Source organism: Microchirus variegatus (genome assembly GCF_963457635.1).
Source record: "Microchirus variegatus genome assembly, chromosome: 5".
Classification (NCBI taxonomy): Eukaryota; Metazoa; Chordata; class Actinopteri; order Pleuronectiformes; family Soleidae; genus Microchirus; species Microchirus variegatus.
In genome coordinates, this window is record NC_139806.1 from 4,525,454 (window position 1) to 4,551,472 (window position 26,019).

At 40.0% G+C, this 26,019-nt stretch overlaps 2 protein-coding genes across 2 annotated transcripts; both read left to right on the forward strand.

Annotated features, from left to right (window-relative positions):
* Positions 1–7,030: 7,030 nt before the first annotated feature.
* On the forward strand, positions 7,031–8,808 carry LOC310927086 (cAMP-dependent protein kinase inhibitor alpha-like; the record flags this gene model as incomplete). Its single annotated transcript, XM_083889329.1, has 2 exons — positions 7,031–7,193; positions 8,735–8,808. The coding sequence occupies 2 exons, from the start codon at positions 7,031–7,033 to the stop codon at positions 8,806–8,808; spliced, it is 237 nt and encodes a 78-aa protein (XP_083745455.1).
* Positions 8,809–13,972: 5,164 nt separating this feature from the next.
* On the forward strand, positions 13,973–25,703 carry lyn (LYN proto-oncogene, Src family tyrosine kinase; the record flags this gene model as incomplete). Its single annotated transcript, XM_083889327.1, has 12 exons — positions 13,973–14,104; positions 14,285–14,327; positions 15,288–15,393; positions 16,151–16,249; positions 16,959–17,062; positions 17,251–17,400; positions 19,558–19,710; positions 21,759–21,941; positions 22,667–22,743; positions 23,582–23,735; positions 24,680–24,811; positions 25,501–25,703. The coding sequence occupies 12 exons, from the start codon at positions 13,973–13,975 to the stop codon at positions 25,701–25,703; spliced, it is 1,536 nt and encodes a 511-aa protein (XP_083745453.1).
* Between the last annotated feature and the right edge of the window lie 316 nt (positions 25,704–26,019).

Below are 26,019 nucleotides of genomic sequence, written 5' to 3' on the forward strand. Positions count from 1 at the left end.
TCATGACTATAGTACCCCTATAGCACGGCTGCACTAAACTGGCGTGCCTTCCACAAACATGCAAACTAGCAACTTTTTATATACACCATATACAGACATTGACATACGACGAACCACTTCCTGTGTGCAGCGGCGGGAATGTTGCTAGGCAACACAATATTTGAACACCACCGTTGTGAGAAACACAAAGGGACAATGGCGTACATCTGACTGATATTTGTCTACATTCAAAAGTAAACACAAAATAAATCTCCCATGATCCATCAGCGCGTGTCATTATGATCACCTGATGCTGTGAATGCTACAGAGCTAATTCAGTTGGACACCAACTAGGCCCCTAATATGTGCCAGGTCACACGACAACAGACAAATTAACAGGCGCAAACATCACCAACAACGCCACGCTCTGTGTTGAAATACGGGTCGTCCTGGCAACCACGATGGATGAGATTAAATAGGCTACAGTACAGCGGGGAGGAGGAACAACAGCCCGGGGCAGCTCATGCGTTTAAGTGACCAACATGGAGCCAGCGAGGGAGGCAGAAGAGGCAGCGGCAGCAAGGTGCTCTTCATCATCCATCCACACACACACACACACACACACACACACACACACACACACACACACACACACACAGAAGGCAGCACCAAAGGCACCACGAGCCGCTGTCTGACCTGACTGTCAGCTGCGATAATCTGAGGAATATCACCCATATTTGGGTCAATCTGGAGATAACAGCGTTTGCAGCATCAGCCAGTACAACCCCCCCCCTCCCCCCACCTCACCCTCCACACACACACACACACTCACACCGGCCAGGAGCGGATGGATGGAGAGTGGAAACGGAGGGGAGGGAGGTGGGGGGGGGGGTCCATTTTCATCCGCGATCAATGCATGCGCACCACAGCCCTTTAGTGCATCATTATGATGATTTAAAACACACCAACACAAACACACACACACACCACGCCTCGGATTAAACTGACACGAAAATAACAAAACACATGCAACATCCAGCCATGTTTCCCGCAGCGCACTCTCATCCTCCAGCTGCTTTTATCACAATTTGCGCACAGATGCGCACACACTGGGAAAAAAAAAAACATTGACATTGCGGCTGCTTACTGTGAAATAAATTCCCTCGCGGGAGGAGAGGAGGATGGAGAGCCTCCTTCTTCCTTTTCTCCTCTCTCCCTCTGGGCTGACTCCGTCTCTCCTTTACGACGCGCCAAATTCCTGCCGAAATTCAGACCATGCAAAACAGGTAGTCAGTCATTCCGCCCAACGAAGTGTTTGCTCCGGTGTGTGTGCGCGCGCGTGTGTGTGTGAGGGAGAGAGAGAGAGAGAGAAGACAAGCCAGCATCATAGAGAGAGAGAGAGAGAGAGGGAGGAGGAGAGGAGGGAGAGAGGAGAGGAGAGGAGGGGGAGACAAGGCAGCCAGCTGTGGGGAGGAAGCGAGGAGGGAAGGAGCGGCCGGAGCACTGCGCACAGGAGAGGAGACTGCATGGATGAGAGCTCTGTGTGTGTGTGTGTGTGTGTGTGTGTGTGTGTGTGTGTGTGTGTGTGTGTGTGTGTGTGTGTGTGTGAGAGAGAGAGAGAGAGAGAGAGAGAGACTGTGAGACGAACAGCTTGGGTACCAGTGACAGCAGCGACACCCAGTGGCGGAGCGAAGTAATATCGTATAGTATATCAAAACTTCAATTATAACCCAGGGTTAAAAGTACAGTAGTAATAATAATAATAATAATAATAATATAAAACTTACCATTTAACTTCCAAGGCAAATCAAATTCAGCTTCGGGCTCCATAAAGGCTCGGGCCGGCCGTGGTCTTGCCTGTCGTCGCGCATCACCGCCGCTGTTCCGACGACACTTCCTGGCCCTGGAACTTCGGCTTCGTGTCGGTAAGTTTAGCTTTCTCCACCGCGCCCCCTGTCGGGCCCACCACCGCCTCCGCTCGCTCCTCTGTCTTTTTTGAAAACAAATGTATCTGTGATTTAAAAAACATTTCCACCACTTCACCAACTTTTAGTGAAGTTAAAATGACGCTAAAATAAGCTGCTAACACGCTAGCTAACAGCGATAATGTACTTGTAGCTTCAAGCTAGGTCCTTCTAGGTGCTTCTTCTCGGGCGGGCGCGCGCTGACGTCAAGTCAGGTGCGTGACGTGAAGTCACACGCGACTGGTTCCCCAACTATTTTTTTTGACTGTTTTTTTAATACATTATTAAACGTTTAATCGTTAAAAAGACAGGACATTCACTGCGACGTCATTCTTACTAGCCACAATGACGTGCCTTATACATGTGATTTAAGTTTTTACAGTCACAAATACCTCAATTCAGGTTTTTTTACGAGCCAAAATGGCGTCACAATTAACCATAATGCAGTTTTACTAGTCAAAAAGATGTCACAGATATTCATAATTCTGTGTTTTACTTATCTATATATAGATATAGATATATTACTTACTAGGTCAGATAATTCCATACATATTTTGCAGCAATTTAAAACTGAAAATGAAAAACATTTATTTGTTTATATTTAATGACCTTTCCCGGCCCACCTGGGGAGTCACTACACTATGATCTCGTGTACATCTCCTGACACCACAATCAGGACAAAGTCTTTATTAGAAGGCATTATATATATTTTTTTAAATGGAGTCTGTATAAAGTTTGTAACGCAGTTGAACTGATCTCTGTATTTGTCTCCGTCTCAGTCCCACTTTGTTCTAACATTTCTTTGTTCAGTCGACTGCGAGCTGTTTTCCAAATGCAACAGTCAGTGGCGTCAGTGGCGAACCGAATCGTGCATGCACCGTTTTGCTTCACTGCACCGGAAATTACTTAAAGTGTTCTTGAATATCTATTACACACTTACACACTTACACACACACACACACACATGATGATCACAGCCAAAATGTCACACAGTGGACGAGGCGTGCAGCACTTTTATTTTGCAAAAAAAAACAAAAAAACTTAAATGTCACCTGCACATGTGTTGATGTTGCAATAATATGTATTAACCAATGTGAATATGTGTGGGGCCGTGGCCTAGTGCAGCGGTTAATATCCCCCCCCCCCCCCCCCACTGCAGGACTAATAAAGACTGGTGAAGTCTGCCGCCGCCGCCGAGTGGCTCTGGTGCTAAATTACTGACACATTTGATAATTAGTTTTCCAAAAATGTGGAAACGATTCACATATTTTGCACGTCATCCTTTGCCAAGGTGCCGGGGCTAATTTACCGTATTACATTTTCCGTATTACATATTGCATGCCTGACTGAGCAAGCCGTAGGATTTTTAAAACCTGCTAATTCTAGTCTTTTAAAAAAAAATGTTTTTAAACCTGTGGCCTGTCCACCACCGCTCTAATGACCTGACATCTCAGCAGGGATCGTTAAAGTTTCATCTGACCTAATCTGGGAAACTGAAGTCCCCTTAAGCCAGACATTCACTTGTCTGCTCCAGTGGAGGAAAGACAAATGTGCATAAAAAGTGTGTGTGTGTGTGTGTGTGTGTGTGTGTGTGTGTGTGTGTGTGTGTGTGTGTGTGTGTGTGTGTGTGTGTGTGAATATAGAGAGGATATCATGACTTCATATACTCTCTATATTCATGGTCCTTAAAACTGTGGCACGTGTAGCACCGGTGGTTACGTGGGTTGACTGGATTAGACTCACTCCATCTTAATCTTAATCTCACGATACCAGTGTGTGAAGTATATATGAAGAAGAGGAGTGTTGTGGTACTAGAACCACCAGAAAACTGTGGATGGAGACTGCTAATGTCATTTTTCTTGTATTATAAGATAAAATAAACTGTCACGACCCCTAGATTTATCCACGTTTGTCGTCTTTTTATTAATTTTTTTGTTCTTTCCCGTTTTATGTTGTAGTTTTTCCTTGCGTTTTCTCTTTCGATTACGTTGATTCCCGCACGCGTCCTAATGTGTTTCACCTGTGTCCTATTTGTCTCAGCTGCGTCGCATTATCCCGGCCTCCCTGGTGTATTTAATCTCTTTTCTCTGTGTTCTGTTCATTGTATTATTATTTTTGTCTTTTTGCATTGATTATATCTTTGTAGCTCCTCCATTGTGACGTCCACGACAAGGGCGGGAATTTATGGTGTGACAGCAGCAAAGACAGTCAAAAATAAAGGAAATTAATAATAAAGATGTATTTTAAGCATCTATAAATACTAGAATTGTACAATATTATTATTCTTTTTGATACACTTTGAGAAGCTTGTGTGATACATATTATTTCTACAGTAATTTTCTGGTAAGATAATTGTACTTTTAATCTAAAAGTATACAGACTGTACATTTGCATTATTATTTGCGTTATTCATTATCTCTGGACCAGTATATGATATAATGTAGTATAGAACACTGACCAACCAAAATATATACATCATGTGTTCAATATTTACAGTGTTAAAGGTGTGATTTAAAAACATTTCCACCACTCCACCAACTTTTAGTTAAGTTAAAATGATGCTAAATAAGCTGCTAACACGCTAGCTAACAGCGATAATGTGCTTGTAGCTTCAAGAATGTGGCCAAAAACAGTTACTACATTCAAATTCAAAACACCGAGGTCTTTTAGGTTTCGTTTTCTGACGTAACTGGCAACCCGTGGTTGCTTGGCAGCTGAGACTCTACTGACTGCAATGATTGGTAGACGGCGGTAGGTGGCGCCACATGACGCCAAAACATGATTTCAAAACATGTACATGATTTGCAGTCTGCAAAATATGTTTTTTAATGCAAATATTTTGTCTGTACTGTTGTTGTTGGTGAGTTCAGTTTGTTATATGAACATTATTCCTGAGTCTCTGTGACATATTAGGAGGATTTTATGCTTTAGATTTATTACATAATGCACCTTTAAATGTATCATATATCATATCATACAACATTCAATGACATATATAAATAAACTTGTTAGGGCCCGAGTTACGAATGGCAGTGGCCGAAACGGCTCCTGGTACGAATTGTAATTACAGTTGTCCACACTATTATTAATGCAATTTAAAATAAATGTGTAAATTGTTTTTTTTCCCCATTTTTTGTTCTCTAGGCCGGCACCAACATGACCATAATAGATGCGCATTGGCCCCCAGGTCATTTGAATTTGAGACCCCTCACATTTACAGTGTTAAAAGAAAAAAATCACATTGCAAAATAAGGGAGTTACACAACCAGTGCTGCTTTTACGGGGTGTCCGTGAACGCACCGCTGCGCAGATCTCGCTCCTCGCATCCTTTTGTGTCTGCGGACCAATCAGCGCTCAGATGGCGCACGTTGCGCGCTCATTGGCGGCGGAGGAGGAAGATGGAGGATGGATGTGTGAGGAGCAGAGAGCTCGCCGTCTCCCGCTGACGTGACTGATGGACTTTTAATGAGCTGAGGGTGTTTGGGGAGCCTTTGTGGAGCTGCTTTGTTCCGGCGATTACCGTTGTGTTTATTATAATTGTGTATTATCATTATAAGTGTGTGTACGTGTGTGTGTGTGTGTGTGTGTGTGTGTGTGTGTTTGCGGGCCGTGTGCAGTGATGTCGGGCCCGTCGCTCCGTCCTGTCTCTCGGTGAAATCACTGCCCACTAAACCAGCACTGACTGCTGGAGCTCTCTGTCACTGAAGGTAAGCAGGTTTATTTTGATGATTGTGTCCTTTAATGCACTTATAATCCCACTTTAACATTAATTCTACTTCTGCAACTAACAGTTACTATTATAATCCAGGGCTGTGTCGATTAATTATTGTTTTTTTCAGCCATAAAATGGTAAAATGCGGATCTCAGATGATGTGTGTTCAGTTTACTGTCATAGAGGAAGCAAAGAGATAAGAGTATTTATATTTTACTACTGTATCTTGTAGTATTGACTTTTATTGCTATCTGTGGTGACAAGAGAATTTCCCTGGCTGCAGGATCAATAAAGTCTAATCAGATCTAATGGAATCTAATCCAATATATTTAAGAGCTCGGATTAACGTAACAGACGTAGCTTTTTATTTAAAAACAAATCATTCGGTCACAATCGCAGATTAGATTAGCTACAACAAACTATTGTTGTCGTAATGGATTAATCTGTCGAAAAGTGGTCAATAAAATGTTTATTACTGTTTATCCACAAACAAAAAAATATTCCATTATTTATCTGTTATATGAAGCAAAAAAACAACAAAATATAATTGAAAATATTTACAAAAAATAAATTTAAAAAATCTGAAAACTTGATTTAAAGGTGCATTATGTAATAAATCATAAAATCCTCCTAATATGTCACAGAGACTCAGGAATAATGTTCATATAACAAACTGAACTCACCAACAACAACAGTACAGACAAAATATTTGCTTTCGAAATCATGTTTTGGCATGTGGCGCCACCTACCGCCGTCTACCAATCATTGCAGTCTGTAGAGTCTCAGCTGCCGAGCAACCACAGGTTGCCAGTTAGGTCAGAAAACGAAACCTAAAAGACCTCGGTATTTTGAATTTGAATGAAGTAACTGTTTTTGGCCACATTCTTACATATGGCACCTTTAAATATTAGAAACCGAGACTCAAAGTGATTAATCACTACCTGAAGTTTAAGTCTGGTTGGTTTAAAATGACATTATGACATGTCATTAAATAATAGCCTAATTTTGGCCCAGGTCATATTTTTAAGAGATATTGGTGAAAAACAGTTCTGAGAATTTCAGGTTTATACTGAATAAATTACAAAAAAAACATGTTTTAAGGATCTTCTCCTACTGAATATACGAGTTGCATTCAAGGTCAAGAGAAAATGAGACGAATCCCCTCAGACCGAGCGGCCTCAAAAACTGAAATTCAATTGATAATAATCTAAATTAGACAGCCTTTTATGACTGGAAAGAGAATAACTTCCTCTCCTGTGCCAAAGTCCGTAGAGAAAATCATCGTTTTTAGCTGGAGAGGGGAACGCACAAACTGCTGGTCTTACGCGTGAATCTCCTCTTTCCTCGCCACAGCCGTGTGAACGATGCTCGAGCGATGTCTGACGTCGAAGCCACGTACGCAGACTTCATCGCCTCCAGGAGGACGGGACGGAGGAACGCCATGCACGACATTCTGCAGAGTCCCACTGACCCCGATGGTCGAGAGCTGCCACTCACCCTGTCGCTGTCCCAGCTGCACATCAACGCAGGAGGGGAAGGTAAAAGCACCATGTCCAGACATAAAAAAAAAGTATGTTTGCCACTTTAATCTCTCTCTCACACCAAAGTCCATAGAGAAAATCAGAATTTTTTTTTAGCTCGCTTGGACACAGCACCTGCTGGTCTACTGCTGTGGGATTTAGTAGGTTTTTGTCACTTAATTAAATCAGAAAGAAGGATTTAAAAGACTGATGATGTAAAAAAAAAACCCACTGATTTTCTCTATGGACTTTGGTGTGAGACAGTCGGCCATTGAAACAAACATCTCCTACATTAAGTACACTCTTAGAAATAAGGGTTCCAAAAGGGTCCTTCTACAAGGCCTGAGGTTCTACCTGGAACCATATGCTACTTTCCAGAAGAAAGGGTTTTTCCAAGGGTTCTAGGTAACACTAATGGTTCCAGTAAGAACCATTTTGATCCAGAGAACCCTTTAAAACCCCTTTCCTGAATAAAGGGGTTTAAAAGGGTTCTTGGTGGAACCCTCCAAAAGGGTTCCCTTTATAAAAAAGGTTCTACCTGGGGCCAAAAAGTGTTCTCCTAGCCGAAGAACCTTATACGGTTCTACTTTGCACTTTTATTTCTAAGTGTAGTGTACAGTATACACATAAGTAAACAACACAAAAGACATAAAGTACAATTAAAAAAAGAGGCAAAAATAATAAATGAATATTTGACAAGTGGCAGATTAGCTAGTTAGGTAAACTAATTTACAGATACAGCAGCTACAGAACAGCTGATTAGCTTAGCTAAACCACATAAAAACCAGCAAAACAGTAAACGGTAAATGTCCTTGTGAGCTAGTTAGCTCAACCAAGTTACAGCAGCTACAGGTTTGATGTAATGATGATGGGCTATGTAAGCTAGTTAGCTAAGCTATTTAGCAGGGGCTAAACTACAGAACTAAATAATGATAATGGCAGAGAAGCCAGTTAAGCTAGTAAGCTTAAATGAGCTACAGATGTAGCAGCATAAACATATAAGCTGGCATTTAATCTTACTATCTAAGGCCCAGCAGTAGCTAAAATGTAAAACTATATATAAGTAAATTAAGTTTGTCTGTTATTTTTGGCGTTTACTGTAGTTTGAATTATTGTCTTTTTTAAACATCAATATTTTAAAGGTGCCATATGTAAGAATGTGGCCAAAAACGGTTACTACATTCAAATTCAAAATACTGAGGTGTTTTAGATATCGTTTTTTGACGTAACTGGCAACCCGTGGTTGCTCGGCAGCTGAGACTCTATTGACTGCAATGATTGGTAGACGGCGGTAGGTGGCGCCACTGCAAAATATGTTTTGTAATGTAAATATTTTGGCTGTATTGTTGTTGTTGTTGAGTTCAGTTTGTTATATGAACATTATTCCAGAGTCTCTGTGACATATTAGGAGGATTTTATTGCCATTTTTCCCCAGTTTTATTCTGTTTAAACCAGTTAAGTAATGAATACATAAACAGCCTATTGCATGCACGTGGAGACACACGAGATGTTTTGAAATGTCAGTTCCGTGACGTTTATTTCTCCTTATTTTCCAACAGAGGGCGACGACACAGAGGAAAGCCACAGCGCCTCCTCCTCGGCACAGAGGGGCGCCGTGCAGAGGAACAGCTAACTACTGTGTGTGATGGTGATGTGTGCGTCGTCATGTGATTGATAACGAGGGCCGGTAGAAAAGCAGGGCAGCGCCACCACCGACGGCGAGGTGCCCATGAGCGGGGGGCACGGACACCTTAAATCCACCCTGCAGAGGCTGCGATGACATCGCGCAGCGCTCTCATGTCAATGACAGACTGACTGCAGGCCTTTTTGTTTGTTTGTTTTCTTTCCCTTTCAGAGTCAGAGAGACGGACGCGCGTGTCTCCTGCAAAGCTCTTACCATTCGGTCTTAGTTACTTAACACAGTCACGGTCCCGGTGACTGCAACGAGGCGAGAAAACCGGAAAAAAAACGGGAAACCCTGCGTGAGTTTTCTGAGCAATTTGTGAGACCGCCGAGACGTGCTGATGTAATGGGGTCACAGTGGGAGTAGCATGTTCGTAGAGGTAGCGGTGCTGATAGAGATTATATTGCCAGTTAATGGCTTGTGCTTCTTTTTAAATTGACAATGCCGCGTAGAGGGAGCCTAACCAGCTGTAGACGCAAACCTGGGAAAACCCTGCGGTGTGTGTGTGTGTGTGTGTGTGTGTGTGTGTGTGTGTGATGAGCAGATCCCTGATGTGTAGTGCATGTGAACCTGGCCTGTAACTGTAGAGACACTGTAACACAGTGAGTGACGCAATACACAGTCAGGAACAAGAATGCAATGATAATGGTACTAAAACCCTTTTTTTCTACTTGTCTAATGTGATGTTGTTGTTATTATCACAACCTTAAAGGTCCAGTGTGTGGAGTGAGTGACATCTAATGGTGAGACTGCAGATTGCTATGCATATCAGGGAACTTCGGTGTCCTTCGCATATCAAAAAGTATGTAAACACTCCTTTACAAGATCTCTGTCTAAGCTAATGCTGCGTTCACACCAAATGCAAATGTACGCGCCGCACCATTGGTTCACTTACGGTGTGAACGCAGCTTCCTCTTTCTTCTTCATTGGCTCATGTGGGCGGAGCTACTTTTCATTGGTGGCTTTAAGTAAGCTTCTGCTTAAAAAGGTGAAGCGTAAAAATTACAAAAAATAAAACTTGTGGTGCTAGCTTTTTGTTTGTTTTTAATAATTAAAACAAGCTTTCTTATTTTTTTTAGCTTCTTAAAGGTGAATATTTTGTGGTTTCCTTGCCTTTCAAATACGTACTCTTGATTAATCGAGACAATAATCGACAGGTTAATCAATTATGAAAATAATCATTAGTTGCAACCCTATATTATGTACTTTTTAATTGTTGGTATTATATTAAATGTCTGCCATTAAACCCTTCTACACACTGGACATTTAAAGTTGGCAATTAGATGAGAAGATTGATACCACTCTCAGCTAACGGTAAGCTTAGCTTAGCATAAAACTGAGACCAGGAAACAGTAAGCATGGCAGCATCTTAACTAAAATAAAAAAGTGGATTGTCCCATTACCTATAGTATGTTTTGGTACATACAAACAGGAGCAAGAAAGAATGTGCCTGCTGCTAGTTAGCTTATCTAAGCTCCAGATACGACAGCAGATAAAACAGGTCATAATGAATTAATGATAAATGGCAGATAGTAAGGTAGTTAGCTAAAGTAAGCTACAGATAAAAACAGGTCTTAATTAATTAATGATAAATGATGGCTGATAGTAAGCTAGTTAGCTCAAGTAAGCTACATATAAAAAAGGTCTTAATGATAAATGATGGCCGATAGTAAGCTAGTCAGCTAAAGTAAGCTAAGGATAAAACAGGTCTTATTGAATTAATGATAAATGATGGCTGATAGTAAGCTAGTTAGCTTATCTAAGCTAGAGATAAAACAGGTCTTATTGAATTAATGATAAATGATGGCTGATAGTAAGCTAGTCAGCTAAAGTAAGCTAAGGATAAAACAGGTCTTATTGAATTAATGATAAATGATGGCTGATAGTAAGCTAGTTAGCTTATCTAAGCTAGAGATAAAACAGGTCTTATTGAATTAATGATAAATGATGGCTGATAGTAAGCTAGTAAGCTTATCTAAGCTACAGATTTAGCAGCATACAGATATGAGAGTGGTATTTAGTCTTCTCATCTAAAGCCCAGCAGTAGCTAAAATGTAAAACTATAACATAACTGTAGATATATGCAATACTCGGTGGAGCTTCCAGAACATAATGTGTGTGAAATATTCAACATTCCTGTGATGTTTTGTGTTAGCTATCAGTCAAAAACATAACACGTACAAGACAGAAGGTAAAACAAATAGTTGGCCCACAAATCCCAGAAGCCATTATTTTTCTGTCCATCCATTCCTTTTTAAGAGTAGTTCACCGATGCCTCGCGTGGATTTGACCATCGTGCATGAATGCTAATAATCTCCATGAAATGCTTCTTCCTTTGCAGGCTCAAGACGAATATATTCCCGCCTTTTTATAAAAAAAAAAAAAAAAATGATACCGATGCAGTCAGGTCCTCAGATTATAAACTGCCATGTGACTACAAGTCACTCACTCGCAACTTCAACTACATCCGTGTAAACTCCGATGTCTGTTCTTCAGCATGTAGAGTAGACGCACACGGCAGATGCATGATTCTGCTACACGAGTAGGTGTTTGTCTGTCTGTCCATATCCACCTTTTCTACTTCTTGTGTGAAACAAGGTCAAATTAAAACAACGAATCACAATGAATTGGCTCCTTGTGTTGTACTTAAGCAGTTTCGCCACTAGGTGGTGCTGTTGGTTGGGTTTATGTATCACACTTGGCACTAAAGAAAATGCAATTTACTCAAATATGTTGAAATGAAACTACAATACAAGGTCAAACATTTGAAATGAATGATTTCTATTTATGTTTTACTGGTATAAAGGCCTGGAAGAGCTTCCCTTTGCTTTGCCTCAGGGATTCTTTGCCTGTGTTCTCCGTGTTGCCGATTATGCAAATAATCATTGGACAATTGTACCAGGAAGTTTCAGTAAAACAACAACAAAAAAAAATCCCCCTGCCAGTTGTTTGTAAGTTCCTCATTCTGGCGGCTGACTCTAACAGCCCACAGACATCAGTCGAATGAAAAACACGGAGCAAATTTGAGAACTCCAAGACTCTGGGGGAAAAAAACATTACATTAACTGTTTCCTTGACCCACGCGGTGGATACGCGGTGAAGAGAGGTAAGGCCATATAATGCATGTGAGGTTAAGATGTTATCAGATTACATTAACACACTGTGGAGGTGATTTATCTGGAAATATGATCGTCTTACCTGTAACATTTCTTTAAATGGAGCTTATTTTGAAAAGTTTCATTGATTTTTCTTCTCAGTGGAGAGAAAGATTACAGATTAATTTGATTGAACTCCAAGCTTAGGTTTCACTATGTGGAAAATATAATCAGTTAAGTACTTTCATAACAAATTTGTATAATTCCGTTTAAATAACACAATAATGTAACGCACTGAAGAGTTTTTGTTTGGGTTGGAGCGGTTCAAATATCTAATACTACAGTAAACGATTAACAATTTAGAAATCAATAAATCAAATTTTTTTACTTAATTTGACATGATTGTGGTCATATTTATCAATTTTAATACTTTTATTTCATTGCCTTTTATTTTGTTATGGGTTTTTTTTTGTTGAGCGTGCAGCAGGAATAAGTCAGTGTGTGTGAGCGTGACTGTGACGCGTGGTTTCCGGGTGTTTGCTGACTGTTGAGTTAAAAATATCACAGTCATTGCACCAAAAACCAAGCGTATAAATAAACCACACACAGATGTTTCGCTGTCTCACTTTCATCCAGTCACTTAAAACACCATAGTTAAAACAACACAACATAAAGGACTTTTCCTTAAGCAATATGGAGTTTAACCTCTAGATGACACTACTGATCATTAAAGTTTAAACTTTGTACGTACATACATACATACATACGTACATACATACGTACGTACGTACATACATACATACATACATACACACATACACACATACACACATACACACATACACACATACACACATACATACATACATACATACATACATACATACATACATACATACTGTTTGTCCCACACAAATTATGCAGGTTAATGCCAGGAAAGCAGGCTGTGATGGCCGAGTGGTTAAGGTGTTGGATTTGAAATCCAATGGGGTTTCCCCGCGTAGGTTAGAACGCTACTCACAGCGTGGATTATCATATTGTTGTCGTCACAATACTACAATAATGTTTTAATTGATTTGTTGGTAAAGAGAGTTTAAAAGTTAAACGTTATACGTCTAATTATGTTAAAATCGCGTCACACTACGAGATAATTTGGCCAGATCATATGAAATCAGCATAAAATCTGAATCTGTCAGAAGGGCCAGATATAGATTGAAATATGGCCAATTAAAATAGCTCTTTTAACAATTTCTCTGCTGCATTTCTACTGATATCTCTACTATTTCTTATCCAAACACAGGACAAAGTCGACACAGTAAATCAGTACCTGCCATATTTGAAGCCTGTCAAGAGAACCTTTGGTCAGATGTTCCCTGCATTTATAGATACATGAGCTCAAGTATACCGCAGATACAGTCCTTAATTATCTGTAGATGTCATGAACACACCTCAGAGGCAATGGTGGCTCAGAGATAGACAGGGTTGTCTCTCAACTGGAAAGTCACGGGGTTTGATCCCCAAGCTTTGTCTATACGCTGATGACTCAACCCTATTCTGGAGCAACTTGTGAATGGGAATTCAATGTTTTGGGATAGAATATAACTGGAGTATAAAGCAGATTTGAGCAGTCTTTTGTTATTGACGCCGAAAATCACTACAGCAAATCCCACAATTTTGTAATATGTATTTTAATCTGCAAATGTAATTCTACAACAAACACAATTTTTTCACTCCCAGGACTTCTTCTATTTGCATAAATAACTGTGTGCTATTGTTTCATAGTCCGGCTTACAGAGAACCCTCTGTATGTTAATCTGTGACATTTGTTTACGGGTGAATTCCACTGTGTTTGGTATGTAAATTTCCTGTAAAACAAACAAAAAGACAAAACCCCAACCATTCCCAGAAGCTGCTGCCAGGTGGTTTTTTTTGAAGCATTGTTTGCTTTTGCGGTGCCCAAAAATGTGCAAACAGTCAAGTTCACGCTTCCCTTTTTCTCACTTCCTCGTGCAGACGCGATGGGCTGCATGGAGTCCACACTGAGTGAAGGTCTGAGCAGAGGCGTGGAGGGGAAGAGCGGCCAGCCGACCGTGACCTCTGACCCCACGCACTACGTCAGAGACCCCACCTCCAACACCAAAGGCAAAACAGTAAGTGGTGGCAGATGACGGTGGTAAATGTGGTAAAAGTGAAGTATTTCACTTCCTTAATAAACATTTGCACGGTTCAGATTCATCCTGCCGCCGTTTTTTAATAATAGTGATTCTGATATTTCACAGTAAACAGAACTGCAGATTGAGAAATGACGTCTGATTTCTGTTCTTCTGCAGAATAACTCCCTGCTGCCCGGTCAGGTGTTTCAAAAGCTGCAAGGTATTCCTGATTATTCCTTTGTTTCACTTAAAACTGGATTAACCTCTTCTTCACGGTTGCCACGGGGCAGCGACAAAAGCGTCATAAAGCGTAATTTAGCTTCTACTGCATATTTTAAACAGTGTATCCGCGGGGTCTTAAAAAGTCTTAAATCCAATAATTTAGTCTTAAAAATCTATTAACGTTACTTTTATTTAAAAACGTGCATAAACTTCAGTCTCGCTTTGAAATGTTTCTGTTTTTGAGGATGCGATAACAACAATAACTACAACACGGAACTAAAGTAGGTCACCTGTGCTGCCCGGTGACAAGTTATCGAGCACCACTAGCTAGTGTGCCGTGCGCGCGCCGCGGTGTGTTTCAGCTTAGCATAGCAGCGGAGAAAACTAACGAAAGCCCACAGCTAAGCCGAATTGCAAGTTCAGCGATTTGTGGCTCCAATTTTCCTTCATGTCTTTTGTACTTTTTTTTGCCAGTATGGATTTGAAATTGGTCTTAAATTGTATTCATTATGGTCTCAAAAAAAAAGTCTTAAAAAATGTCTTAAATTTGACTTGTTGAAACCTGCAGAGACCCCGTTTAAAGGTGATATTTGCTTTAAAATGCAATATTTATTTAGGCGAGAGAAAAAAAATCCTTCATTTACGCTGTGTTCCATGTACATTTACTCTGACGAAGTGGCATCTACAGTGAAATCTACACCTCTGGTGGAATCTAACAAGTGTTATCTTTATTTTGATAATCCAAGATAATTCACATAGAGCTCGTAACTGCAGAGATTTACTCTATTCAGTTTGTCATTTTCGACTCCAAAAAGAGGGTCAGAGAAGAAGAGGTTAAATAACTTCATTTAAAATGAAGTCTGTTTACTTTTAGGTAAAATGGTTGACGAACTAAATATGTAAATGCTGATATTAATTCAAAGGTCAATATCTTTTTTTCTTCTGTTTCCTCTTTTAGAGGAAAACGGTTCTGGAAAAACCGTGGTCGCCCTTTACCCGTTTGAGGCCGTGCACACGGAAGATATGGAGTTCAAGAAAGGAGAGAAGATGAGAGTCTTAGAGGAGTGAGTGTCTGATTCTGATGTTGAGGCGGATAGCGTCGCTTTACTTGTAGCGGAAGTCCCGCCTCCACCGACGGAGCAGGAAGTCTGAGGTAACCCTCACCCAATATACAAAAGACACACGTGTACATCTGAATAAATACTAGAACGTCATCTGTTGACACGGAGAAACACGACGAGGACGACATTTGACCGGCTGAGGATACCGTAGCGCTCAGGGAAGGGAGGGGGTGAGCAGAGGAGCAGTTCTTTGTTGTAAATTTCAGTCTCTCCTCTAGATGTCACTATAAACTACTTACTTCACCTTTGAGATAAAGGTCTTTACATGCTCAGCCACGGAGAAGACAGGCCTTTTTCATGGTAAATCAGCTGTGATGGCCGAGTGGTTAAGGCGTTGGATTTGAAATCCAATGGGGTGTCCCCGCGCAGGTTCGAGCCCTGCTCACAGCGTCTTCTTGTAGATTTAATGTCTCAGTGATTTCCAAACTCACATCATCAGATAATACTATAGCGAAGTCCAACCTCTGATACTTCTGCAAATGTTATGCTTTCAACTGAATTGTCACCCTATATGCTGATGACTCAACCCTAAGTAATATCTAATAGCCAATGCTGCTATAAGCTATCATGCCTATTCCAGGAACAATGAAGTAAGTTTGGAGTCCTGTCTTGGCAGGACAGGTCTTCATAAAGGTCATGAAAACGACAGAGCAACATGAACCCCTGTGGTCATATATTGTTTTTTTATACATTATTCCAGATGTGGTGAGTGGTGGAGGGCGAAGTCGCTGACGACCGACGAAGAAGGATACATCCCGTCCAATTACGTCGCTGAAGTAGACACTATGGAGACAAAAGAGTGAGTCACCGTATCTAAAGGAGTTGGATATACATGCTCATGTACACTACTGTTGAAAAGTTTGGAGTCACCTATACATTTTTTTGTGTGTTTTCCATTAAAAGTGACACTTTTATTCATCAAAAGAGTTGCAAAATGAATAGAAAGTATAGTCAAAACATTGACGAGATTAGAAATAACGATTTTTATTCCAAATAGTAATTTTGCTTTTGTCAAAGAACCAGCAAAACTGTTGTCAGCTGTGCTAACATCATTGCACAAGGGTTTTCAAGGGTTTTCTAATCATCCAATAGTCTTCTAACGCCATTAGCAAACACAATGTAGCATTAGAACACTGGAAATGGGCCTCTATACACCTATGTACATATTCCATTAAAAACCAGACGTTTGCAGCTAGAATGCGTGTTTGAATTTTATGAAAAAACATAACTATTTTTTTTTACCATTTTTTGTTAACCCACACTTTTCATTTCATTAATTTATTGTCCAGTGCAACATACTGCAATTTTTTTGATGGACCCCAAAAAATTATCCCGTGACCTATCTGTGGGTCCCGACCCAGCCTTTGGTACTCACAGATATATAGTGCGGTCCTGTGCACCTGAAATTTTAATTGTGACCCAATGACATTTCTAGAACGAAATTAAACGATGTTACCTGTGTGTTTTATTGTCATTTATTTCTGTATTGCGTTTGCTGTTTATCGCAGGTGGTTTTTCAAGGACATCACAAGGAAGGACGCCGAGAGACAACTGTTGGCTCCGGCAAACAAACCCGGCTCTTATCTGATTAGGGAAAGTGAAACATCAAAAGGTCAATTCAGTGTTTGGAATGTTTTATTTGCACACTGCATTTAATGTCAGTGCTCATTGGGTGATCCTCCTGAGCTGTACTCTTTAGGGGGCACTCAGATTTGAACTGGGGACCTCTTGATCTGCAGTCAAATGCTCTACCACTGAGCTATACCCCCTATTTTATCACTCTTGATTTGTTTCCGACAGGAAGTTACTCGTTGTCCATCAGAGACTTGGACGCCCAGAGGACAGACTCAGTCAAACACTATAAAATAAGGACGCTGGACAATGGCGGTTACTACATTTCACCTAAAATCTCATTCGTTGACATTGACGTCATGATCAAACACTACCACAGTGAGTATAAACTGGTGAAAGGAAGAACTTTGAAGAGTGCGGTTGTGCAAAATACTGACACATTGTCATGGGCAGGTACTCTATATATGGCACATATGAAATATGAAAACATGTTTGCGTTAACTTTTTCTCAAATAGAAAAGCCTAGTTACACTTGAAATGTTTTCTACACGCTGTTTCCTTCAACACAGGGGGGAAAAAAATTATAATTTTAGCCACTTAACTGAAGGCGCACCTACTGTGTATGGAGGACCAAAAATGACAAAACAATACATTAATCAATAAATGCAGATATAATTATTTAAATGCATAAATAAATAAATAAATAAAAACAATATGTTTTCATAATGAAAAGGCTATTTCTGTATTTGTACATATATTAATTAATTAAGTTATGTATTTATTTGGACACTTAACTGAAGGTGCACCTACTATGTATGGAGAACCAAATATGACAAAACATTAAATAAATAAATGCAGATATAAATATTTAAATACATAAATAAATTTAAAAAACAATACATTTTCAAACTTTTCATCATGGAAAGGGCTATTTCTGTATTTGTACATATATTAATTAATTGATTAATGAATGTATTTATTTATTTGGCCACTTAACTGAAGGTGCACCTACCAGGTATGGAGAACCAAAAATGACAAAACATTAAATAAATCAATAAATGCAGATATAAATATTTAAATACATAAATGAATAAATAGAAAAAACAATACGTTTTCAAACTTTTCATCATGAAAAGGGCTATTTCTGTATTTGAATTAATTATTTAATTAATAAATTAATTAATTAATAAATAAATAAATAAATAAATAAATAAATTAATTAATTAATTTATTTATTTATTGTTTTGTCATTTCTGGTCCTCCATAGCTAAGATTTATGCTCACGATTTTTGTCACTTTATCTTGCTGTTAGACAGCCTTTTCTGACATTCTGAAATTACTCCAAACTCCAAACTCTATGCTCTAAGTCCACTCCCACCAAAGTCCATACAGAAAATGGAAAATAGAGACGAGGAAACAAGACTTTTTAATCCACTGCTGTTTTTCCGTGGACATTGGTGTGGGAGGGTGAGCGCTTTACGTCCTCCAGTTTCCAGGTGAATACGGTTGGCAAACGGTCGAAAATAAAGCACATAAAAAAGCATAATCTGCCATTGATTTTATTCGGTGAGCCTTTTGTTAAGAAGTCACAATCTGTTTTTCCTTGTTTTCCAACAGGGAAAACAGAGGTTATTTCACAATCTCTGTTCCTGCTTGAGCTTTACTGTTAAAAAGTGCAATAGATGTGATGAGTCCATCATGTTCATGCTTGCTTGGATGATTTCAGAGTAGATGCGTGTCGATCCATCTCTCTTACATGTTAGCGTGTATTACGTACAGCATGTAAATACATTAGCGGCTCCAGCTCCATTACACAGTCGTTATTAGAATAATTGTGATCCTGTGATTAATAATACATGTGCCATGTCTTCTGATTAGCAAGGAACACTTAAAGCCCAATTTAAACTCCTGCGTAAAGTGCTCTGCGTAGGCTACGCAGAGTCCTCTGCGTCGACGCAGAACCTGTCGAAGAGCCTCTGCGTCGTCTCCGACTGCACAGAATATTTTTTAAGTGTCCGTCACTCCGTCAAGCGACAACGGAGACGGCAAGAGCTGCGATTGGTCCTCAGGACAGGCCGAGCGAAGCTGCTCTGTGCCGGCTCACAGTGAGCAGCGAGCGTCCACAGAGGGCGGAGCTGATCACCGCCGACTTCGTCGCTGCCGAACTATAAATACTTCTCGCCTCAAATTATCTTAAAACTGCGTTCCGGGACACAGAAAAGTGACAAACGGCCGCTGTTTCAACAACAACAGTCTTTCTCCCTCGGACGCCATTGCTCACTGTAGCCAAAAGCATAACAACCTTGCGCAGCGACCCCTACTGATCGGGCGGGAAATGCAGCGCCTATCCGTCACCACGACGCAGAAGTATAAAGGCTCGAGTCGTCTCCGTGGTGACGCAGTCGGATAACGCATTACGCAGTCGGAGAAGTATAATGTGGCCTTAAGTCAAGACACACTCTGTCGTTAATAAGTGCACATATTGTTTATATATATATATATATGTGTGTGTGTGTGTGTGTGTGCACCCTCCAGAGAAAGCAGACGGCCTGTGTCGTAAACTGGAACAACCGTGCGTCAAACCCAAAGCGCAGAAACCGTGGCATAAAGACGCGTGGGAGATTTCCAAAGAGTCCATTAAGATGGTGAAGAAACTGGGAGCGGGGCAGTTTGGAGAAGTCTGGATGGGTGAGTACTGTGGTGTTAATGACTGTGTTGTTCGTTTACCGTCAGTGTTGTAATCTCACTGTAATTGCACACACCAGCAGGAATAAAGTGAATGGGGAAGATGTTGTGTTTCCTCCTATAACTTCCCTCTTTTGTTTGACATTAAGTGTGTTCCACATTTTATAATGTTCATAGAAGACTTTCTCTGAACACACACGCTGTGGTTAAAAACCGGCCTAGGAGGAACACACCTAAATGTCGTCAGCGTTAGTTACAATCGATGGAGGAAATAAATGTGTGCGTCGGAGGGAATATTTGCATCGGAGGCTCCGCCCACACACGCACACACACACACACACACACACACACACACACACACACACACACACACACACACACACACACACACACACACACACACACACACACACACACACACACACACACACACACACACACACACACACACTTTTCTTGTGAGGGCATTGAATTGACTTCCATTCATTTGGACCGGGTAAACAAAGCTTTATCCTAATAAATCTGGCCATAAAATCCTCCTAATATGTCACAGAGACTCAGGAATAATGTTCATATAACAAACTGAACTCACCAACAACAACAGTACAGACAAAATATTTGCATTAAAAAAAATATTTTGCAGACTGCAAATCATGTTTATGTTTTGAAATCATGTTTTGGCGTCATGTGGCGCCACCTTCCGCCGTCTACCAATCATTGCAGTCAGTAGAGTCTCAGATGCCGTAAAAAAGAAACGTAAAAAAGACCTTGGTATTTTGAATTTGAATGTAGTCACTGTTTTTGGCCACATTCTTACATATGGCACCTTTAAACTTAACCCTAACCAGTCAGTGCCTAACTCTAAGCCCCAAACCTAACCCGTTCCTCAGAAATGAGGTTGATAACGATGTAACTGTCGCTGTATGAATACCAAAATGTGTGATTGCAAATGTTAAACTTCATATTATTCATGCAGTCACGAGTAGATAATGAATCATTTGTGGTGCAGCAGTGTTTTGGATCATTTATATTCATGACCAGGGAGTCGTCGGTTAACAAAGATAAAGATCCTGTGAGAGAGTCGGAGAAATGTTCGATCCAAACATGACACCACACGTTTACCCCACTTTAACATTTGCACCATCAAATATCTTAAGAATATCACGTTGGCTTCCAAAAACCAAAGTCCATCAAGAAAATCAGCGATTGCCGTTCAAATGAGTTATTTTGTCTTTTTTGTTGTTGTTAAAAATCCTTTATTCAGATTAAACCAAGTGGCAAAAATATACTGATAGAGGGCAGGAGTTGACCAATAGCTCGTGTCAGTGTTGCTATAAACTAAAAGTGCAGATTTTTTTGTATGGGCTTTGGTGCGAGAGGGTGAGTGGTTTACAAAACTTCAATTTCCTGTCAGAAAAGGCTGTTTTACGGTGAGACAAAAAAGTTTTCCTCAAATTAGAATTTTTTCATCTCAAAATGTTATTTTTTTAGTCTCAAAATCAGATTTTTTTCATCTCAAAAGCTGAATTTTTTCGTCTCAAAAATTTGATTTTTTTCGTCTCAAAAATTTGATTTTTTTCGTCTCAAAAATTTGAAATTTTTCGTCTCAAAAAATTTAAATTTTTCGTCTCAAAATTTTTATTTTTTCTCAAATTTGAATTTTTTTCCTAATTTTTTTATTTTTTTCTCAAAATTGTAATTTTTTTTCTCAAAAAAATGTTTTCCTCAAATTTTATTTTTCTTTCTCAAAAAAAATTATTTTTTTAAAGAACACTGAAAACGGGCCTCTATACACTTATGTACATATTCCATTAAAAACCCAACATTTGCAGCTAGAATAGTCGTTTACCACATTAACAATGTATAGAGTGTATTTCTGATTCATTTAATGTTATATTCATTTAAAAAATAGTGCTTTTCCTTAAAAAATAAGGACATTTCTCAGTGAACCCAAACCTTTGAATGGTCGTGTAAGTGTTGCAGTAAGTTTTACCCAAAGATCCAGACAAAGATGTTCTCTTTTGTTCCCCCCCCCCCGTCTGCACCACCAGCGTACTACAACAACACAACCAGAGTCGCGGTGAAGACCCTGAAGTCGGGCACAATGACGACCGAAGCCTTCCTGGACGAAGCCAACGTGATGAAGACGCTGCACCACGACAGGCTGGTGCGACTTTACGCCGTCGTCACCAAGACGCCGCCCATCTACATCATCACTGAATATATGGAGAAAGGTACGCGTGTGTTGTGTTTGAGAGTTTGTCAAACGCGAGTGTCATCAGCATATACAGGCAACCTAAAAAAAATCTGAACATTGATCCAGAAGCAGAGGCGGTTCTAGAGTCTGTAGGGGCCCTGGGCAAAAATTCCCAGGGTGGCCCTTCCTTCCAACCAGTGTTCATCACCATTATGTTATAAATAATCTGACACCAACAAAAAATGTATGACTTCAAAATAAAAAACATTTTTCAAAATGAAATAACGAAGAATGAAATAACATGGAAAAACCTTGTTATTAAAAAGTATGTGAAAATATAAATATATAGAACAATAAAATACTGTAAATAACTGAAAAAAAACTATATGAACTTAGTAAAAAAATGCAGAACCCACATTATAAAATAATATAAATATATAGAACAATAAAATACTGTAAATAACTGAAAAAAAACATATATAAACTGAGTAAAAAAGATATGCATTACACTGTAAATAATCCTCTTCATTTTCCAACTACTGAGATGTCATTGTTGTTTAAGGGGGACGTGGAGTCGGCTGATCACTGCACATTTCAGTAAAAACAGCCCTCAGGCTCCGAGTGTCGGGAGCCCCCTATCGGCTCGGGGCCCCAAGCAGTTGCCTGCCCTGTCTGTTCACAAGCTGCGCCCCTGTTCAGTGGTAAAGTCACTCACAGGTTAAATATACTGACACCGTATGTGTTATTTTGCCGTGTCTTTAGGCAGCCTGCTGGACTTCTTAAAGAGTAATGAAGGCTGCCAGCTGCAACTGCCCAAACTCATCGATTTCTCCGCACAGGTGAGTTACACTTCCTCTTCCTCTTCTTTCTTCCCCCCCCCCTTCCTCATAGCCTCACTCACTCTTTCCATCGCTGAACTAAAAGTGGAAAAAAAGGTTTCACATGTTCCAGGAAAGTACTTTTATTTCTTTTTTATAAACAAAGCAGGCGGAGCTACTCTTGAATAAAGTCGAAAACAAAACAGTTTTAAATAATGACGCTCATAAATCACTATCAGGGCAGTTAGATTAAGAAAAAACACACAAATGCGTCTTTTAATGAGCAAATGAATTAAGTCCCGACGGAACAATGATAATGTTTTCTGTTGCTTTGCTCATATATCATATTTTTAGCCGTTTGGTCAACTGCTGAAATTCCTGATGATATTTCCTGGAAATTGGTGTTAACTATAAATATGTGACTCTTTAAAGGTCAAATGTGTCACGCACGCCTCAAGGAATTTGCATACTTGTTTCTTCAAGTGAATTTGCATTTTACGCCTTTGTAAAGGTTTTTTTTTTAGGGAAGTTGTGTGAAACAATTTGTTTATTTTTCCAGTTTATCTATTTGTCTGCCGCATTTAGCCATTCATTTCAGCACCTATGACTCAATACGATGGCAGAATAATCAAAAGACTAATATGTGATGTTTTTTATTTTCAATATTTTGATTAAATGAGATCTGACTTACTGTAAACAGTAAGTGGGTGTCGTCATGTTCCATGTGTATCTTTAGCTTCTTTGTCTCACCCACAGAGACTTATCTAATCGGTCTATAAATAATTATTCACACATTTTTTTTGCTGTTTTTCCATACATTTAAATACATATACATGTATGTATTGTTTTCCTGTTGCAGATAGCAGAAGGCATGGCGTACATAGAGAAGAAGAATTACATCCACAGGGACCTGAGAGCGGCCAACGTCCTGGTGTCGGAGAGCCTGCTGTGTAAAATAGCTGATTTTGGCCTGGCCAGAGTCATAGAGGACGACGAGTACACGGCCAGAGAGGGTAACGCTGCTGCTGCTGCTGCTGCAGGAAATGTGTGTGCCGACATGCTTCCTGGTTCCAGTGACCAAACTCTGTCCCTGCACCCGTATGTGACGCGTTGTTTAATCGGTGACAAGCCGAACACTTCACCCACCCACAATCAACGCACTGAACAGTTTCTTCCGATGGCTAAAAACCACACAGTCTTATTTCCTCTCACACGTCTTTGGTCGTTGGCTGTAGTTCATCTGAACTCGCTTGAGATGAGTTGAAAAAGTTTCACCTCACATCCAAGAGTCTTCAGTTCTGACTCAGTGTTGGAAAAAATCCCGTTTTGTGCCTCTGAAGGCTGGATAACCTGTCCTGAGTATTTTTATAGCTGCCATAATGCAAATATTCTTGTGTTTCTTTTCTCCGTTTAACAAAAGCACAATTAAAACTGAATTATTTGGTTTTGTGAACAAAACAAGACATTTGAGAAGTTAAAGAATTTCCAAGTTTGGGAAACAGGCGATAAACATTTCTATGCATTTTCTAACATTTTACGGCGGAAATTAAAAAAAAAAAAAGATCATGAGTTGAGGCCGTAATTCAAAATCTGTAAACAATATCTCGAAAATCCAACTGAGATTAAAAGAGTGCATCAAAACTAAAGAAAAGAAACAGTTTTCTGTTTGTTGAGTATTTAACAGTATTCCCAATACTCACAGTTGTTATTTATGTAGCATAAGACCATAAGGGGTCCTAATACTGAGCCCTGAGGAACACCCTCCATTGTGGAAACTGGTCAAGTGGCTAGTAGTGTTGTCTCACTGCAAGAAGGTTGCCGGTTCGGATCCCAGTTTGACTGATTTGCCTTTCTGTGTGGAGTTTACATGTTCTCCAAATGGCTTCTCTCTGGGTTCTGGAATGGGGACCTAAGTAGTCTCTCTCTCTCTCTCTCTCTCTCTGTTGTCCACACACAGGAGCTAAATTCCCCATCAAGTGGACGGCTCCTGAGGCCTTCAACTACGGCTCCTTCACCATCAAGTCAGACATGTGGTCCTTTGGAATTTTGCTCTACGAGATCATCACCCTAGGAAAAACTCCTTACCCAGGTAAACATTACGTAAAAATTGCCTGTACCACTGTCCAGTTCATGCACTCTTCAACACTGATCGGCCACAGCAATAAAACAGGTGATATTGTTTTTCAAACATGACGTCATAGAGATTTATTTAAAATTCAAAGTAGAACCGTAAACATCATTAATTACAGTAACAAAAGCTAAGAGCTTTGGAAATATTTTCAACAGATCCTTGTTCAGGGTGATGCCCACTATTATGATGGTTAATTTCAAGTCATTCCGAGATACTTTATGTTTTTTTGAAAAAAGTCAGCTCACTGTCAAAGTGCATCAGGGCAAATGGATCATTTCTTTCATTTCAAAAAATCATTAAAATTATTCCTTAAGAGGTTTCCAAATAATTTCAACATATCCTTATTCAGGGCGATGTCGACTATTACGGTGGTAAATTTCAAGTCATTCCGAGATACTTTTTGTTTTTTTGAAAAAAGTCAGCTCACTGTCAAAGTGCATCAGGGCAATTGGATCATTTCCTGAATTTCAAATATGAATATTTACTCTTTTCGGTGAGGAAATACAAGTAATTCTCATTTGCACAGAATCTACTGCATCCTGAAAGATTATATTTACCCTCCTGATCCTAAAGATACAGCCATTTCCACATTTTGTATTTCCCGCCAGCCCAGACAGACACTTTGCCCTCACTTTCCCTGTTCTCAGGTATGACCAAAGGTGAGGTGATGACGTCGGTGCAGCGCGGCTACAGGATGCCCCAGCCTGATGAGTGTCCCGCCGAGCTCTACGACGTCATGATGAGCTGCTGGAAAAACAAACCCGAAGATCGGCCCACCTTCGATTACATGCAGAGCGTCCTGGGCGACTTCTACACGGCCACGGAGGAGCAGTACCAGCAACAGCCGTAGAGACTCAAAAACTACTTCAGACACATATATTTATTGATTTTATTTGCATACAGTAAATATAACTATCTGCATTCACTTATACCCTAGCCAGCATGTTATATTCGGGGCTGATAATATTGGTCCCATGTGGGTTTTCCATGTGGGTACTAAGTGGGCATGGGCTTGAAGCGGGCATGGAAGAAACTGCAGTTTGCATCCCTTTGTAAATGCTGCACCAAAGTCCATAGAGAAAAGTTTGTGATTTTACGTCAAGACACACAGAAGTTACAACTTTGTTGTCCTTCATTTGGATTGAACCGCAGTGACACATAATGAC